This window comes from Myiozetetes cayanensis, unplaced genomic scaffold, assembly GCF_022539395.1.
Source record: "Myiozetetes cayanensis isolate MyiCay16 unplaced genomic scaffold, myiCay2020 scf10, whole genome shotgun sequence".
NCBI lineage: Eukaryota > Metazoa > Chordata > Aves > Passeriformes > Tyrannidae > Myiozetetes > Myiozetetes cayanensis.
In genome coordinates, this window is record NW_026086605.1 from 30,163,184 (window position 1) to 30,182,065 (window position 18,882).

At 42.1% G+C, this 18,882-nt stretch overlaps 1 protein-coding gene across 30 annotated transcripts in view; it reads right to left on the minus strand.

Moving 5' to 3' along the window:
• Nucleotides 1-18,882, minus strand: part of ANK3 (ankyrin 3) — a 304,909-nt gene that overhangs the window by 78,416 nt on the left and 207,611 nt on the right. For 22 of the 30 annotated variants that reach the window (XM_050340346.1, XM_050340415.1, XM_050340406.1 and 19 more), the window contains 5 exons: nt 8,295-8,393; nt 8,107-8,205; nt 7,620-7,715; nt 4,541-4,613; nt 4,277-4,339 (listed from right to left, as the gene is read on the minus strand). In XM_050340346.1, the coding sequence (XP_050196303.1) occupies nt 4,277-4,339; nt 4,541-4,613; nt 7,620-7,715; nt 8,107-8,205; nt 8,295-8,393 (430 nt within the window). The remainder of the gene's footprint in view (nt 1-4,276; nt 4,340-4,540; nt 4,614-7,619; nt 7,716-8,106; nt 8,206-8,294; nt 8,394-18,882) is intronic. The other 8 variants (XM_050340373.1, XM_050340396.1, XM_050340363.1 and 5 more) reach the window with 1 other exon arrangement.

The following is an 18,882-nucleotide window of genomic DNA, read 5'->3' on the forward strand; positions in this document are numbered from 1 at the left end:
TCTAATCTTCCAGGGACTGATTAGCATGATACTTAATCCTACTGAGAGAAGAATCTCCATTAAATGGGTTTAAAACAGTGTCCTGACTTACACCCAGAAGTTTGTTATCTACTGAAGACCAAATCACAAAAATTAAAAGCTCAACAATAACTGTTTCTTGACATTGACTGTCTAAATTATCAACACCTAATCGTTTTTTTTGGATTGGATTCTTTTTGCCCTTCACTGCTCACAGTGTCTCACTTCTCTATGCATCAACTTCCATTGCTTGCTGCCCCTTTGCCTCTGAGACAGCAGCGGCAGCTTTAGGGAGGGCTGCTGTGACAGAGCTCATCTCTGGGTTGTGGCAGTCACAGCAGGGCTCCAGCTTCCTCCAGGAGATTAAAGCTCTTGCAGCCGCCCAGAGGGACGCTAAGAGGCTGAGCAAGCAGTGCAGAGGAGGGGATTCCTTCCAGGCCTCCCGCAGACAACTGGAGTTGGGCTTTAGCATGGCTGATCCCTGGCTCCCCGCCAGCCCCGTGGCCACAGGCACACCGCTGGGGCTCCCAGCTGCACGGAGTGTGAGCTCACATCTGGAGATGGTAAGAGTTCTTCCAGTCTTGGCTTCCCCGTTTTTAAGATTTGCAATCTCTTTAACAATAAAAGCATAGCACATGTTTGGTGTGCATCAGAATTGCTCTATATTCTTCTACAAACTTTCTGCTATATAAGAAGATAAGCCTTAATTATCCCCCTCCCCCAAAAAATCATGTCCACATTTTTTAAAAAAAACACCATTTCTTTTTTTGTGGTGTAGCAGTTTCCCAGCACTTAACCTCATTTGGGCAGATTTGCCAGAGTCGTCTAGGAAAAAGAATGAAAAATCTCTCCTCTCAACCAGTTTGACTGCAAACCAAACTGTCCTCAGCAGGGAGGATAAATTATACAATTCCCATGTAAATACTTATTTAGTGGGCACAGCAAGACATAAAATACAAGGAAATAGCTTCCTGACGTTTGTCTCTGAGCCTCTACTTTCCAAGTCTCCAGTTTCTCTTAGGAGAGAAACCTTGAGGGTTGTGGCACATTGAGAAGCCATTCAACAAGTTTCTCTCACTGAAGCATTTTGGCTGATGACACGAACGCTGGCCAAGCGAGGGAGAGCGTAAACTGTTTGCTAAATTCATCCCTTTCTCTCACTTGGGAATCAGCTCCCTGGCTATGAGATTTGTCAGAGTGCCTTACCATCTTGAACATATTTATTCTGACTGGTGTAAGTGGATGCACTGTGTATAAATACCCCATCAACACTGAGGAGTTGTGGGGATGGGCATCACTGTATTGTCTTTACAGATACTATCGCAAGTCAGGAAAGTGACAGGCCAGTGGTTATCACCTCAAAGCCCGTAATTCATCTCGTGCCTTGCACACTAGAATGCTTCAGTATGGATTAATAAAATACTTGTTATTTGATTTGAGAGCTCCCTTTCACTGTCAGGTTTGAAAAAGACCCTGTTATCACAAAATCACAGAATGGTCTGGATTGGAAGAGGCCTTAAAGATCATCTTGTTCCAACTCCACTGCCATGGACACAGACACCTTCCACTAGACCATGTTGCTCAAAGCCCCATTCAAGCCTTGAACACTTCCAGGAATGGGCCATCCACAGTTTTGCTGGGACACCTGTTACAGTGCCTCACCACCCTCATAGTGAAAAACTTCTTCCTAATATAGAATCTAAACCCACCCCGTTCAGCTTAAAGACATTACCCCATGTCCTATCACTACATGCCCTTGTAAAAAGTCCCTCTCCAGCTTTCTTGTATGTCCTGTTTAGGTACTGGAAGGTGTTCTAAGGTCTACCTGGAACTTTCTCTTCTCCAGGATAAATAACCCTAACTCCCTCAGCCTGGCTTCACAGGAAAGGTGATTGTCTTTGTGGCCTCCTCTGGACTTGCTCTGACAGCTCCATCTCCTCCTCACACTGGGAACCCAGAGCTGGACACAGAACTCCAGGTGGGGTCTCATGAGAGCAGAGTAGAGGGGCAGAATCTACTCTCTAGACCTGCTGCCCACACTGCTTTTGATGCAGCCCAGGACATATCTGGTTTCTGGGCTGCAAGTGCACATTGCCAGGGTCACATTCAGCTTCTCCTTCATCAACATCCTCAAGTCCTTCTCCTCAAAGCTGCTCTCAATCCTTTCTCCTCCCCGCCTGTATTTGTGCTTGGGAGTTCCCTGATCTAACTGCAGGACCTTGCACTTGGCCTTGTTGAATTTCATGAGGTTTGCACAGTCCCACCTCTGAGGCCTGTCCAGGTCCCTCTGGATGGACTCCCTTCCCTCCAGCACATTGACCACACCACACAGCTTGGTGAGGGTGCACTGATCCCACTGTCCATGTCACCAACAGAGATGTTAAATGGCACCAGTCCCAATGCTGACCCCTGAGGAACCGCACTTGTCATTGGTCTCTACTCAGACACTGAGCCTTCAGCCTCAACTCTGAGTGCCACCATCCAGTGAATTCCTTATCCACAGAGCTGTCAATCCGTCTAATCCATGTCTCTCCAGTTTAGACACAAGGATGCACTGTAGGACTGTTTATATATAAATACCAGTCTTGTAGCTCCCCTAACAACAACATGGGTGCAGAATACAGTCTCTAGCACGGAATCGATTATATTACCTCCATTTTTAATTGTTGGTTTGCTTTGGTTTTTGTTAAATTAAGAGCTAGTCACTAGAAAAACCTTCCACAGATTTGGCCTTAAAAATGATCCTGTACATTAAAAGACACAATTGCTTCTTTGGTTCCAACACTCGGATTCCATATAGGGGTGTTTCTCATCTGTGCTTCACTGTGTGCTGTGCAGTGGGACACGGCAATAGTTACTGCTCTGTTAGCTAACACCACTGTGCATCAGTACTCCTGTCAGTTAAAACAATACAGTATTTTGAGCAGCACAATAGCCTAAGAGAGCTATTTGGAAAACACAGGTGTCCAGTAAGAACACCACCCACTTGGAACTGCAGCAATGGGAACGCAACGACAGACGGAAAACAAACCAAAAGCCTCAGTGCATGAATTAAACAAGAGCTGCACACAAACAACTTAGCTGAATATCTTTTACACCTTGCTGCTTCAATGCTATAAAAATTAAAAGTAACTACATCAACAGGGAAGAAGAAAGAGAGACTGACTGAAGAAACACAAAAAAATTGAACATAGTTGTTTTCCCAACAGAGAAGAAAAACCTGCAGCTCTAATGCAAGTGAATCAGAACTCACAAAAATACCTTCAGGACTCTATTGTCCTCTTCAGCAACTCAAGACCTCCCTGTTTCTGACCTGTCACCTGGGAACCCCACCATGGCCTCTGGAAACCTGCAGTTCCTGCTGAAATTTGCACAGACTTCTGCACATCCAGGCCAGGGGAGGTCTGACCTAACAGGAGGTGTTGGTAGAAGGGAGGGAAGAAGTTGTCAAAGGAATTTTAAATACTCGGGGACCACTGAAACCATGTCAGAGCTGCCCAGCACACAGGAGGGAGCTGGGTCAGGCAGGCTCTTGGTGCCTACAGCTCAGGAGGCACTGTATTTAGAGGCACTGTAGGGTTCACTGTCACACACAGATTTCATGGGCAGGATGATACAGGCACCATTTCAGCTGCAAGATACTTACTTAATACTAATAAACACCTACAGGTGAGCCCAATGCAGCACCCTCTTTATCCAGAGCAAAAGTCATCTGATGTGTTTTACTAAATGTCAGGACCAAAAAATTATTTAAAAGAAAATAACCAAACAATCAAAACAAAACCAAACATAAATACCCCTGAATATACTTCTTTTTGGCCAAACTCCCCTATCAATGTAAATCAACCATTTCAGAGCTAAATTTGCATCAGAATTTAAAAGCAACAACTTAATGTTTTCTGCCATTTACTTTCACTATCAGCTGTTTTCTTCTGAAGTGTTTTGATATTTGACCCTTTCATCCAATAATTCATTTTTCAGTTAAAATTCAATTAACTTTATAGAAGCAGCAGCAAAATGATTATTCCAGGAAAGTTAAGATTATTTGATTAAAAAATGGTAAGAAATTCAGAAAAAGTTAGAGGATTATCAGTAACAGCTCAAAGAGTTTTTGAAAGCATTCTTAATTGTAAAGCAGAAATTATTGTTAGTGGGATAATAAGAAATTATCTGAAAGGATTAATTTCCAGACAGATGAAACAGAAGGAAGGAAGAAGTTTAAGTTAAATATCAGTGCAAAACAAAAATGCACAAATACCTTCTTCAACATCTGACAAATATTCAGCATCACTGAGTATTTCAGGGGCATTGGCTTTACGAACTGCATGATTTAAATAAACAAAATAATTAAATGAAAGCATAGACTATCAATGTGTCAACAAAACAATCAATGTAAAATAATAACAAATGTGCAATGATCATATTCAACTAATACTGTGTATTGTTTGGTTTGGTTTTTTTAAAAAGAATATTTCTTATAACAACAAAAGACTAAAAAAAAATTTTTTAACATTTTTAATACCTTCATCATCAGACATATCCAGAACTTCATTCATGGTTTCAGGTACATTCAATTTGTGCTTTTCTGTAACAGTCTGTCAAAGAAAAAGAAAGGCATTTCAGAGTGCAGGCATAATTTTTCTTAAAATTCTGTTATTTTAAGTTATTTTAAAAATTATATGCCAAGTAGGACATGTTTTTAACTGCAGTTAGCAAAACAAGACTTTTTAGCCTCTTATTCCCTTTCCTTTTTAAAGATGCTTTTTATTGAAGAAAAGCATTAAAAAAGACTAGAGAAATAGGCAATATTATATTTGTATTTTAAACTATGTTTGTATTTTCAATGCAGAAAAAGTATGAACTGAAAGCCTAGAAAATTATATCAAAAGGAGAACCAAATATACTGAAAAGAGTTTCCTGTTAAGGGGTTTAACCAAAACTCCTTAAGTAGTCATCTAAATTTTGAACAGGAATATGCCATCTCTATTAAAACTAAACTTTCTGAGGGAAGTGTTTCTCCTTTGACATTAGAAGCACTCTGCAATTTGGGAGCAGGCTGAATCTATGTGAATTTTTTTCCGAGGTGCCTCAGCCCGAATTGTGTGTTTTTCCCACAAATGAGAACAATTGTAACCACATGCAGGCTAAACGATATCCCTTAAGGGATTTGTGCATGAAAGACACTCAGAAGTGGTTGGAGGGTTTTCATCCCAATATTTATATTGATTCAGATTCAAAGACCAATATAAAAATTAAAAAAAAAAAAAAGCCAGGAAAAAAATATGTTATGAATGCCTGAAATCTGTTCCTAGAATACCTGTATCCATGAGTAACACACACATACACATTTTACTTCTCAGACTGAGCTACAGCACAACAAGCACTGGTAAAGTTTTAGGTCACACTGCAGAGTTACCATTCAAGGAGTGCAGTGGGATTAAAAACAAAACCAACCAAACAAAAAAACCAACCCCAAACAAAACCCCACCCCTCACCAAATCCACTCCCATCTTTATAGGGGTTTTATATTTTTTTAATCACCTTCTCATCCTTCATATACAAATAAGAAATCATTAACAAGTTCAGGAGGGCAAAATAGCCTTTCCATTTTCATGTATTTTAAAAGATTTCAGTTCTTCTCTGGCCTTATGAATGCTCATTTGGCATTTCATGTTTCTTGGGCTACTGCCATCACTTGATACAGGCAGAAGAGCTCCTGCACACTCAAATATTACAAAACTTAGAAAAAGCCTCACGCAATTCATTTTGTGGGAATCACTTGCAAAGCTTGTTAGCACATTGCTGTTAAACTAGCAAAATGACAGGACTTTTTTTTTACAGGTGTTTGAGTTAAAATCATAGCAAAATTACTTCTGTTCATCCCTGGTTTCATTAAATTTAGCTTTGTGACTTGTTTTGGGAACCTCAAAATATAAGTCTCAGCAGTTGAAACTGAGTTTTTAAGACCTGCAGTTGTAAATCAGATTTCATGTCTAGACTTCCAAAGTCTCAAAATTACACACTGATAAGCAGCATATTCTGATTTTAATGGAAATTATTTCTGGGTTTCTCTGGACAGTAGGTTTAGGGGTTGTACAGGCCTTTCAGCATCTAACATTTCCTCTGGCACAATTCACAGCCTGACTCATCATCTCTCTACACTTCATCTACAGAACATAAATGATCATTTGCTTTATGCAGAACAAACTCTTCCAGCTTCTTGGTTCTACAAGCCAAGAATAACTTTGTGATATTGGGATTTCTTAGCACAAAGGTATGGGCTTACTTTTCCTGCAGCTACCTAACTGTGTGCTAGGGAATCATTCAAGTTTTGCCATCCTGTATAATATTCACCATCAAATTTACCAGGTTGTGGAAAACTGTTTTGGAATCTTTCTAGAGAGAAATACGTTCTTGAGAAAATGTAGAGAGAAATAAAGAAAAAAAATTAATCCTGTTTATTTTCTGGCATATCCCTTTATATTTTATTGTTCTGAAATATGTCTTCCGTGTGGTGGATTTTCTGCAAACTACTTAATTATAGAGCACAACCAGGAAAGTCATAGGGAAAAAAGGTACATGCAGTAATAGAACTAAAATCCGCCTGTCATCCCAAATGCTCATCATATTGCAACCACCTGCTTGCACAGACAGACCACACAAATGGGCGATGACAAAACATGAAACACACACAATAATTGTTTGCCATCTCCCATATGTCTAAAAATACATACATGTGCATATTTATCTTTTTTTTTTTTTTTAATCAGAAAAAAATAAATATTTGCAGAAAGGAAAAAACAAATTTGTAGGCAGTGTTCTGGACTTATGTTCTTCAGACCCAGTTTGGGCTTTATTACGCTGGTAGTGCATGGAGGTGCCTCACCTCACAAAACTGTTCTCTTAAAAGAGCAATTTGGCAAAACAATAGCGAACAAAAGATCTTTCTGAGAAATATTTTGGATTCTGTGAATTTTTCTGACAGCAGGTAATATCTGACCATTCCTAGCCCCTTCAGTGTGTCCTGGGTAACACTTCCTGAGAGGCGTGACGGACGAGCTGGAGTTCATATCCATGTGAGGGAATGGGTATTTGGGGATGCAAGGGGTGACTGTGGCTGCTTGCCATAGACAGCCTTTCACCAGCTTATGGAAGGTGCCAGAAACTATGGAATAAGGTGCTTTTAAGTAAATTCCAACCACTTTTTATAGTGGAATAGGTAATCTTAGGCCAAATACAAGCCATCATCCCTTGGGAAATGCTCTCAAAAGGCAGCAGCAGCTTCTATTTACACATCCTGTAGGAATGTCTTTTCAGCTACGAACCTGTCTCCCTAAACAACAAGATTTGTGGAGAAACATTTCAGTTATGACCGGTCCTTTACACTGTCCATTTTCTGCTCAGTTGGTTCTCTTTCTGTGTTCATCCTCATAGTGTCTATTACCTTAAAAATATATGGTTCGTATTTCATTTAAAACCTACTTTATACTGCTAAAAGGAAATAAGTGACTGGAATCTCAGCAGTCATGCAACTAAACAAAGCTGAATACCCTGGCCTTGGAAAAATTCTTCCATTCACTACTGAGCTAAGTTGTACTTACAATTGTAGTCATGGTCTCTTCTGTCACCACCTTCAATGTGTCAACAACTGAAATGTAGCCAAGTCGCTTAGCAATGGCGAGGGCAGTGTTTCCATTCTAGCAATTGAAACATTTATAACAAAAGTTGAATGTTAGCAAGGAAAAGGGTAAAACCTGCTAACTAACAGTAGAAGAATGTAAATAAAAGAAAAATGAATGTTTGCATGTTGGTGATTGAAATAAATATGTTTTTGGGTAGTAGGATATAAAACCAAGTTTTTAACTCTTTGCAGAAATGGGATGAAAATGAAGAGATTTCCAGATGTTTGCCGTTCTGGTTCTGGAAGAGATGATGGCATAGAGGATGCGGGGGCGATGGGAATAGGCTTCCTCTGCTCTTTTCCTCTCCCACCACACACACTTTTTTTTTTTAACACATTTCCCTTGCTCAAACACACAGGAGGAGAGTGAGGGGAGAGTGGCCCCGGGGAGCCGCCCCTGCACTTACCACAGTGAGCTCGTTGGGCGCCGCGCCGTGCTGGAGCAGGACGTTGATGATGTGGGTGTGCCCCTGCTGCGCTGCCTGGTGCAGCGGCGTGTACCCGTTCTGCAGGCACAGGGAAAAGGAAAGGCTGCAGTGGGCACAGCACACAGGCAGCCCTCACACAGCGGGCGAGGCAGAGGCGGGACACTCACCTTCGTTTTGGCATTGACTTTTGCAGAATGTTGCAGAAGGAAGTTAACAATTTTTATGTTTCCGTAGTGGCAGCCAACGTGCAAAGGAGTGTATCCCATCTAGAATGAACATCAGCAGTTAGCAACTGTGAATATCCCACACATGCCCTGACAGAAAAAAACAAAACAACCAAGCAGACATGAAATAGGAAAAATCCTGTTAAGCTTTTTTCCTTTGGCTTATGTGAAAAGTCCTCCAGCCTTGGAAAAAAGCACACTTCCCATGAATGTCAATTCAAGCGCTCAGTGAGTGCTTCCACCAGCTCCCTCAGTACTTTTGGGTGAATCCCATCTGGCCCCACAGACTTGTGTGTGTCTAAGTGGTGTAGCAGGTTGATGACCATTTCCCCTTGGATTGTGGGGGCTTCACTCTGCTCCCTATCCCTCTCTTCCAGCTCAGGAGGTTGAGTACCCAGAGAACCACTGGTCTTACTATTAAAGGCTCAGGCAAAGAAGGCAGTAAGTACCATAGCCTTCTCCTCAGGCTTTGCCATTATGTTTTGCCCACATTCAATAAAGGACGGAGATTTTCCTTAGCCCTCCTTTTGTTGCTATTTATGGAGACAGTTTACTGTCTTTTACATAAGGAGTAAGATTAAGTTCTAGTTGGACTTTGGTCCTTCTCATTTTTGCCCTGCATAACCCCACAACACCCTTGTAGTCATCCTGAGTGGCCTGCCCGTTCTTCCAAAGGTCATAAACTCTCCCCCCTTTTTTTCCTTTGGTTCAGGCAGGCCATTCTTCTCTCCCTGCCAGCTCATCTCTCAGCACACGGTGATGGCCTGCTCCTGCACCTTTAAGATCTCCTTCTTGAAGAATGTCCAGCCTTCCAGTACTCCTATGCCCTTCAGGACTGACTCCCAAGGGACTCTCTCAACCAGTCTCCTAATCTGCCCTTCAGGAGGCCTCTCCTTACTTCTCCAAGAACCAAAAACGTATCATTTTGTGATCACTGTGCCCAAGACAAACTCTAACCATCACATCACCCCCCAGTCCTTCTCTGTTCACAAACAGGTCCAGAAGGAACCTTCCCTGGTTGGCTCCCTCACCAGCTGGGTCAGAAGTTCTCTTCCTCACACTCCAGGAATCTTCTAAACTGTTCCCTCTCTGCTGTGTTGTACTTCCAGCAGACATCTGGGGAGTTGAAGTCCCCCACGAGAACAAGGGCCAGTGATTGTGAGATTTCTCCCAGCTGCTCACAGAATGTTTTATCTGCCTCTTCACCCTGGTTGGGTGGTCTGTATCAGGCTCCCACCAGGATATCTGCCTTGTTGGCCTTCCCCCTGATTCTTATCCATAAACACTCAACCCTGTCATCACCACCATTAGGCTCCAGACAATCCAAACATTCCCTAACACACAGTTCATGAAACAGCTACCTCTAAATGGGAACTTACTACTTTCTCCATGGCCACTTTTCCCCAAATCTTCCCCCCACTCACACTAGGAGCTTTGATGGCTTTCCAGCACGTGCTTTGCCTGGCTCACAGTGAGGGATTTATGGGCTTCTCCCTCTCTTGAGGTGAGTCATTTGGGGTTCTTTTCCCCTCTAAAGGTCAGGTTTCCTAGGCCCACTTGATGGGCTCTGAGATGCCAGGAGGGTCATCTTAGCCAGTGTTCCTGTGGGGCTTCCCCATTTTCCAAGCAGGCTGAAACTACACTGTCAGTGTAACATATCCTTTTGCTACTCTGTGGGACTTCCAATGCAGTTGGTCCCATGCTCCATTACCAGTTTCTATGAAAAAATCAATTTCTAGACTGAAAAACCATATATGATATGAGGAACACTAATACCCTAAACACGTGGTAAAATGCACGGCAAATATGCACTCCTGTTGATGTCAAAGAATTCTGCTTTGGGGGAAAGAGGAAGGTCTGAGGCTGTCTGAGCTTATTAATTTCAGTGGCAGAAAGGTCACTTAGAATATATATGGGGACACATGGCCATGATGCATGTCTTGGCTGCTGGTAGAGCTCAAATTAGCCAGAAGGAAAATACACTACATGGGACTGAACAATGTGAAACTAGATCCAAAAGCCAACCTTGCGGGTAGAAACACTGAAAAATGGGCTGGTCTTGTGCTGACCAGGCTCCTGCTGCTCCACAGTTTAAAGGTGAAAAAAATGCCTCTGCTTTCCTGTTCTAATAAGAAAAAGCTGGTGCCAAGAGGCAGAGGCACAGAGAGAGTTAAAATCTTCAGCCTGTAATCCCTCATTTTTACATCCATGTCAGTGGGGTGTGGTAAGCTTAGACAACTTGGTCAAAAGCACTGAGGAGAGAAGTCCAAAGTCAGCCTGGGATTCAGGAGCCAGCGCTACACCACGTGTTCAGACCGTGAAGTCATAGCTGCTCAGAGAAGAAAGAAAGAGAAAACCTCAAATGTGAACTATTCCCACTGGAGGGAAGTCTCAAGTGTCCATGGATTTAAACACACCATTTTTTCCATGTCACTTTGCCTCTGATACCACTTCACACAAGGTTACTTAATTTCAGTTGCATTCACACATGGCAGGAGATGGTAGCTGCGACAGTTACTTTAAATTAGGGTGTGTAGTTTTTTTCCAGTTCATTATATACCCTTTGCCATCTAAAGCAACTGCTAGGTTTGACAACTGGGATGAGTTAATCAGTGCCAGAAACAGCACTGAATTGAAATTCCATTGGCATCAGCAGAATGAAACTTTCTGCTGACTTATATGAACATTGGATCAGATGCCAAATGACTACAAGGAACTTTTCCTGCAGAATAGTTTCACACAATGGTAAGAGTCTGAGCACTAGTTAAAATGAAATCATCACGAACTGAACTCTGGGACCTCATCTTACAGCTACTGTTAGTTTAGGAACTGGCTTAACAGCTGCCTGTTCCTACCAGTGCCCAGTGTCTGAATCTTACAGGGCTCCCTGAGCTGCCCAGAATCTTTAGTCTTCAGCAGAATGCTGAAGTCATGTCCCTCAAACACAGCTTCTACAGCCTCTGCTTCTACATGGTCCAAAGATAAACTTGTATAAAAATATGGCCAAGTTATCAAAACAGGTTAAAAAAAAAAAAAAAAAGCCATGAAACCTCCTACAAGATCTCAATTCCATGAGCCCCCTTGAAAATGCAGTTCTCTTAAAATGACTAGCAGGGTCAAAAAAATAATAATAAAAAAAAATCTGACAGCATAAAACCAACTGTGGAGATGAAATCCAAAGTCGAGGACCACCTGTTGGGAACTCTCTGCTAATCACCCTAAAACATTAAAATCTGGAGCATATCAGAGAGTCAAGACCAGCTGATTTCAACTTCCTCTTTGAAGTGATCTGCAAAGGCTCCTCTCCAGCCTGTAACACTGAATACTCCGAATACTGAAGGAGGAGCTATCAAACCCCAAATGTTTACTGCAGTGCAACAACAGTTTCCTTCCACAAATGGTACATACAGAGACTTACAGGTGGTACCTTCATAAATGGCTGGAGGAGCAATTATTGATTGAATTATTTGTTGCTCCTGACCAGCCTGCTGTTTAAATCAGAGACTAAGTGAAAACTTTTCGTCTTTCCCCTCAGATTCACGGTAGAAATCACGACATTTCCAGGGTCACTATTCTTCCTGCCATCCTTCCTCGGTGTCCCACAGCTGAAGCTGAAGGAGTCTTCCTCTGAAGCTCTCAGTGCTGGTGCCTGGTTGAGTGTGGCAGCTGGAGGTGTGTGCACTGAAAGGCAGCGTCTCTGCTACAGGGCATCACGTGTGTCCCAAGTACCCATGTGGGCACCTGCCAGCCTCATGGCAAAACACCAGCTTTCTGCCTGAAGCCCTTGGAGAGGCCTGGGAGCTTTCTTTCAGGTTTGCCATACCCTGTGGTTGTCTCGTGTCGTATTTGCTGAGGCAGTGGCTAACACAGGCGCAGTGTCACTGACAGCAGAGTGACAGGGATCTGACATGGCAGGTCACATCTCACTGGGCATGTTGGATCTCATCAGACAGCACAGGACATCTTTCATGTTTGCAGTCAGCAGCGGTTGTAGTGAAGGCATTGGTCAAAATAAAAGCAGTTAGCAAAATGCCCTTTTCGTGCCTGAAACTTGGAAAGGATACCCTTTTCTTCTCAGCTACAGAACAGATTCCTGCACTCAACTGTTTCTCTCTCAGGAAGGTATAACATTTATATCCCAACATCCCCATGGAAGCCACGTATTCTGTTAACTTTTCTGAAACGCTCCAACTGGCAGATTCTGCAATTACACAATTAAATCAACAATAAAAGTAGCAATTCTTAGGGCTACTCGAGCTTGCTACTTTCATTCTCTACAGAAAGGTGCCCAGGAGGACAAAATATTTTGCTTTGAAAGGTATCAATAATACAAAAAACCCCACAATCAAACAAAGAACAATAACAACAATGCCACTAAAAAAACCCCAACAACCCCCTCACCATTATACACATTCCTGCACAGCAGTTAAGGTTTAGTTCTAATTAGTGGCAAAGCACCGAGGGATTCAGCAGGCATCCTAACATTAAAAAAGTTACTTCCAAGAAAATCAGGGCTTTTGTTTAACACAGCTCTAACACGCATCACCTTCTGGCACTCAGCTGCTGTGCTGCTCATAGCTGTTTTGAAGAAGGAGCAGCAACATGGGAGTCAGCAGCTGGGAAGGGTTATCAAAAGCCACCAGCATAAGTGCCAAGAAAACATAAAATCAGAAATACTGAGCTTTTCATTTCCAATGGAACACACAAACTCAAAGCATCCCTTATTCTCTTGCCCTTCAGTTTTTTATTTTTGAGGGGAAATTATATCACAAGCCTTGTATATCATGTCAGTGAATTACTTTAATGTCCTCCACTGGCAATAACTATAAATCTTAACAGCTTGAATTACTGCATCTTTCTAGTCATGCTGACTCTCAAGCTGCTGTGTTTTTGTTTTTCTGCTGTAAATGGCAGACAATGAAGCTACAATATTATTGTTTATAGGGCTAGAAATTGCTTTAGATCCAAAGATCACAAAGCCTTGATTGAATGAAACGGGCAAACCCATGTGCACATACACACTTCCCTTTGCTGAATCAGGGCCTAACACACTGCAGCACCTTGCAAAGGTTCATTATTGCACATTATTAGGCTGGAAATTTCCACAGAAATGTCTTGATAACAACTGAACATGTACAAAGAGACAAGGAGAGAGAGATAATGCACCATGAAGATATTACGGAAGATATCTGTATCTGTGTTCCTTCTGTATGAAAAAGATTTTTCTCGATAGCACTTCCCTCCCTCCCTGCCTCCTTCTTATCTCTTCCTGCATCTGAAAATTAGATATTCCAATGGAAAAACTGAACTGCTGTTATGAACCATTGTAGCACTCAGGCTGGTATGGGGCTCCTGTCAGAACAAAGCGGGCAGACCTGAATAAATCTGAAATAAAAAGCCCAGCTCAACCTGCAAAAGAACATCATGACCTCTCAGCCACCATTATCTCCTACCAAAACCAGAGTTTTAGGAACAAAAGACAGTTTAATACTGGATTTGTTTTCCAGACAGTCATCAACCAGGGACTGTGAGACCATCAATTCCCCCGGGCAGGCCCAACAACCAAGTGCAGTAACTGTTTCACTAAAATGACCTGCACTGAAGTCAAAGCTCCAGATCCTGCTCTTCATCCTTGACTAAACCAACACTTTTCTCTCATCAGTCTTCCTTTGCCAGTCCATCACAGTAATGCTGTATCCTACAATGACACTATCCAGTGGGATAAACAGCTGAGAAATGACATGTGGAGACCTGCTGAGCCATGAAATAATATTTACTCGTGCCAACTGCCAGCACAAAAGCCCTGAAACAAAAGCAACATCACATGTACCAGTGCAGCTTTTACACTCAATATGACGACCAGAGAAGAAATATCTGCTTGCAGCCCTGGCTTCAGATTGATTTTTAACTCCCAATATTATTGTGTAGGGATGAGCATGCCTTGTGTTAAGCATGATGTTGCATAACACATTTTCAGCATCAAAAACTCTTTAATGTACTTAAATTCAGACACACAAATGTAATGTCAGAATAGATAAAAGCTGCTGCCTTTGCTGCAGGACACTAACATTTTAAGCCTTCTGTGAACACTAAATTCAATTTTTAAAGATTTCTAAATGGGAAGGGCTTTAAAGCAGCTCTAAAAGTTCACCACCTTAAGTGTATTTTAATGTTGCTACATTTCCACCATTCTATTATTTGCCTCCTGCATATTAAGATAAGGTATTTTCTATGGGTTATCAACTGGAGCTCAGTCTAACTTGGCTTAGCTTAAAACTGCATAACAAAATCTCATTTTCAAGCAGTAGGAGCAGCCTTATGGCCTCCCAAAGCACTAGTTCTGGCCTGCTAAAGGAGTGTTGTTTACTTTTCAGCATTGACTTAGACTCCTGCAGCTCTGGGATTTGAGGCTATTTAGTTAATTGATGCAGCAGAACCAGAAGGATCCCATAACACCATTAATAAATGGACTTCAAAACCAGCATCTATTCTTCCTTTCATGACCTTTTCTACAACAAAGCTCAGGAAAAAAACTTCTTGGGAGGGAAACCACCCCAAGAGAGAACCACAGTTGCAATTGTTCAAGTCTAAGGGCAATTTTGAAAATGCTCATAAGTTTTACAGCCAGAACTGATCTTAATCACACAGACTAATCCCCTGTACAAGTAACTTTCTGTAATACTGGAGTTTTTTTCTTCCCTGCTACTACTTCAAGGTACAAAACGTGTTTCTGACCCATCTTCTTCTTTAACCACCTGAAAAAACTCCAACAGTGTGTGCAGCCCTCAGAAGCCAAGCAGGGGTAAGAACTCCCATGTGCCAGAACAGCAAACTCGAGATGTTTTCATGGGGAGTGTAAGTTATATATAAATGATGACTAAAGAACATGTACCAGATGAGGAAGATGATAGCTCATTGGTCCCCACTCAGGAGTTCATTGACCTGCTGATATTAAGTTGAATGATATGAGGTGTTCTCCCCCTATTGACAGATACTGTGCTGGAGTGACATTAAACCTATGCTTACTTATCCTGGGGAAATGAGAAATATGATAAGGAGAGAAACTAAACGAAGAAAAAATAACAACAATAAGAACAACAACAAAGACCACTGAATAGTCACCTAGATCAAAATAATTGAGGTAAGAAAAGCACGTGGATGTGAAATGGAGGGAAGAAAACAGGTTAGTGGTGACACTGCTGGTAGCAGAGATCCCCAATATAATGTCACTCTGAGCTGTGCAGCTTCACTGACTTTTAAGGCCCAGATGACACATCTCTGCTGCTGTATGTCCAAAGTAATGAATCTGAACTGGACACGCTGGACAGTATCGTGCAAACATGCAAGCATAGCAACAGTGCTTCTGAAGCCAACTCAGCTGTTGCTTATCTTGTCCCCCAATGCCTCTGGTTTTAGAGGCAGCACGCACAGACCTTTTATTCCCATGGAACAGTTAATCCATCTAAACAAGAGAGCTTGTAACTACAGAGCTGCTGTTGTACAAGCCAATCATCTGAACTTCACCTGCATGGAGCATGAGGTCAAGGTATGCTAGTTCTTACAACATAACATTTTTCCTTTATTGTAGAAGTTCAGAGCTTGTCAGTTCTTTCCTTAGGAACTCAAGATGATCATCAGTTTATCCAGAAACTATTCCATGCTACAATACGCTGTACTGCACTGGCATCTTTCCTATATCAGAGGCAGCAGTGAGTGGATATCTGGCAGACAACCTCCATGTGGCTGACTTTGTGGACCCTGGAGGGCTCACTGCTGCACAAACCCAGCAGATGGGACTCTGCAGAAACCAGTGAAAAACCATCAAGTTCATGCCAGTGCACAAGCATCGGGCTCATTCCACTCTAGTAGAATCCTGAAAGGCATGTGGGCACTTTCTTCCTAAGAGCAGGCAGTCCCCTAAGCAGAGGGCTAACTAGTATGGTAGGCGGGAGGACAAGCTGCTCTGGGTGTTCTTCAGCACAGAAGCCTACAGGATTAAAAATGCATGCTTTCCCAGACAGATCATTTCTTACATGCCAAAGGAATCCTGCTTAAATACAACTTGACTTTGCCTGGCTTATGAGTCCCTGCCCCGCTTCCTGACAACTCCAGAGCAGTCCCATGGAAGCAAGTGTGTACTGGGAAATGTTTCTTAACTCACACCAGTTACATACATAACTGTGGAATGAGGGTGAACAACAAGGGAGTTACTGTTGACTTCTTTAAAATTATATGACTGTTACTGATGGACAGGATTCATGCTGCACACGGTCAAATATGACTGCATTTTTCCCCCTGCTATGCCTAGTGACTAGTTCAATTTTCAAGATGCAATGAAGAAAATCAGCTCCAGAGAAGATCTCTGAATGATAAACTGAAGCCCCTTTCCTGTGTCTCTAATGTGTGCCTGCTTCATCCCATCCCACCCTGCCAGGCTTCAAGTTCAGTACAGAGCTTCTGCAACTGCGCCAGGCCAGCCCCGAGACTCACAAAACATGCCCTGCCTCTCAGCTGTGACAGTATCTCAGATGTTTCCACCATGCTAATGTGACTAAAAGGCCACTGCAGTCCAGAATGGGATCCTGTTTGGACACTGGAGAGGAGTCAAAGGGAACACGTGACTGCCTGCACCTGTCAAATGTAAATGCCTCCTTAGACTGCTTACTATTTGTGGGGCAGAGAATAGTGCTGCAGACAGGGAGAAAGGCAGACACGTTGTATGGGCTGGGAGGTGGTTCAGCTTTGACCAGTTAAAAGAACAGGTTCTGCAATGTCTTGCTACAGAAACCAAAACCAGGTAGAAACTATCTCTAGGAAGGCAACCACACGCATCTGAGGAAACTGTGCACAGAATGAACCAGGGCAGACCTCATGTGCTGCTGGGTGATCTGGCCGATAAGAACTCCTGATTCATCTCTAAAATACAGGCTGAGCATATGTTACGAAAGTATAAAGCTGGAGAAGCTCCTGTGATTTCAGCAGAACCATTTCAGTTTTATGTCAGGTTAATGTTATTGAAATCAGTAGCCACTACAGTTGGAATTACACTGTAGAAAAATCACATGATGACTTTTTCCTCTGCCACAGATTATAGTCATCAGAGCTGCAGTCAATATGATGATGAACTCAGCCCTTTCTGAGCTGTCAGTGTGATGACAGAATGATAACACTGCTGGACAGTCTGACACACCTGGACATTTCTGTGATGCAAGCACAGCCCCCAGCTTGTGGCATACACCTACCAGAGGGCTGTGATACTACTCTGCACTAAGGGTGCAGGTCAGGTTGTGGGACTTGGCTCATGTAGCTGATTTGATCAGCTATGGTTGAAGTATTTGATCTCAACTGATTTCTTGCCCAGATAAAGGAATGACTCCAAGATCTAGACAATGAGTGAGGAATGTAAGTATAATCAACACTGAGATCATTATCGTTAAATTCTGAGCACTGTACACCATTAGTGAGCATAAAGCCATTTCTCACAGGCTCTTGAATTTACTCCAGGCCATTGATCTTAAAAAGCAATACAGTGAAATGGCAGGTGTCATCCCTGGGGGTCTCAAAAGCCATCCCCAAGCACCATGGAAATCCAGCTATCTTATTTAGGAGTCTAAGTATTAACTCTAGGCAAAACTAATTTTAGGCAACTAAATTTGAAACAGCAACCATTTCATATATGTATTTCATATTAGATAACAGTGATAAAGAATTTCAGATTTGCCCTCAAGAGTTAAGTGTTTCACCTCTAACATTGCTTTTGAAGGTAGAGTAGAGCAAAATTTACTGAAAACCTAACAGGTCCCTGTTTACCAACAGGAGAACAATGGCCTGGTCTGAACTTGGGACAACAGAAAAAGCCAGTTCTCTAGAATGTACCAGTATGATGCAATAGTTCTCTCACTGCTGTGCTTTGCAAAACAAAGCAGCTTAGAAACTCAGAGGTACCCAGCCATGGAGGCTGAGCCAAGCTGTAGGAAAAGGGGGTGATCTCTAAAAATGAATAATGGCTTTACTTGCAGAATCATGTCTGTGGATGGCTGTTTAGCATCAGCTCAGGGGAAGCTACTTCCAGAAAGTTTCATAAAGTTTCTTGAAGTTTCATGAAGTCTCTTAAGTCATGGGGAAAAGTATTTAACACTTAATAGCCTGGAATGTCTACATTGCATTGACAAGGTTTCTCTTGCTGTAAGTAGATGTTTTAAGTAAGGGTTCTCCTGTGTTTTGTTTCTACTGTCAGCTGGATGGAAGGCAACATGATGCATGTAAAAAAATACCAAAAGCAGCTGAGATTATGCATATGGTAAAAGATTATATAACTCTATAGAGAGAGCTCAAGATTTTGTTAAAGTTTCCTTAAACGAAAAAACCAGAGCAATCCCACTTACCTTCAGTGAAGCACGACAGTAGGACACAATCTAAATCTGTACTGATCTAAACATTTGGCAAGAAACAAGGTTACTACTCAAAGACTGAACTTAACATTAAACATTCAGATTTACATATCTTCAGTTTTCAGAGTGTATTCCGCAAT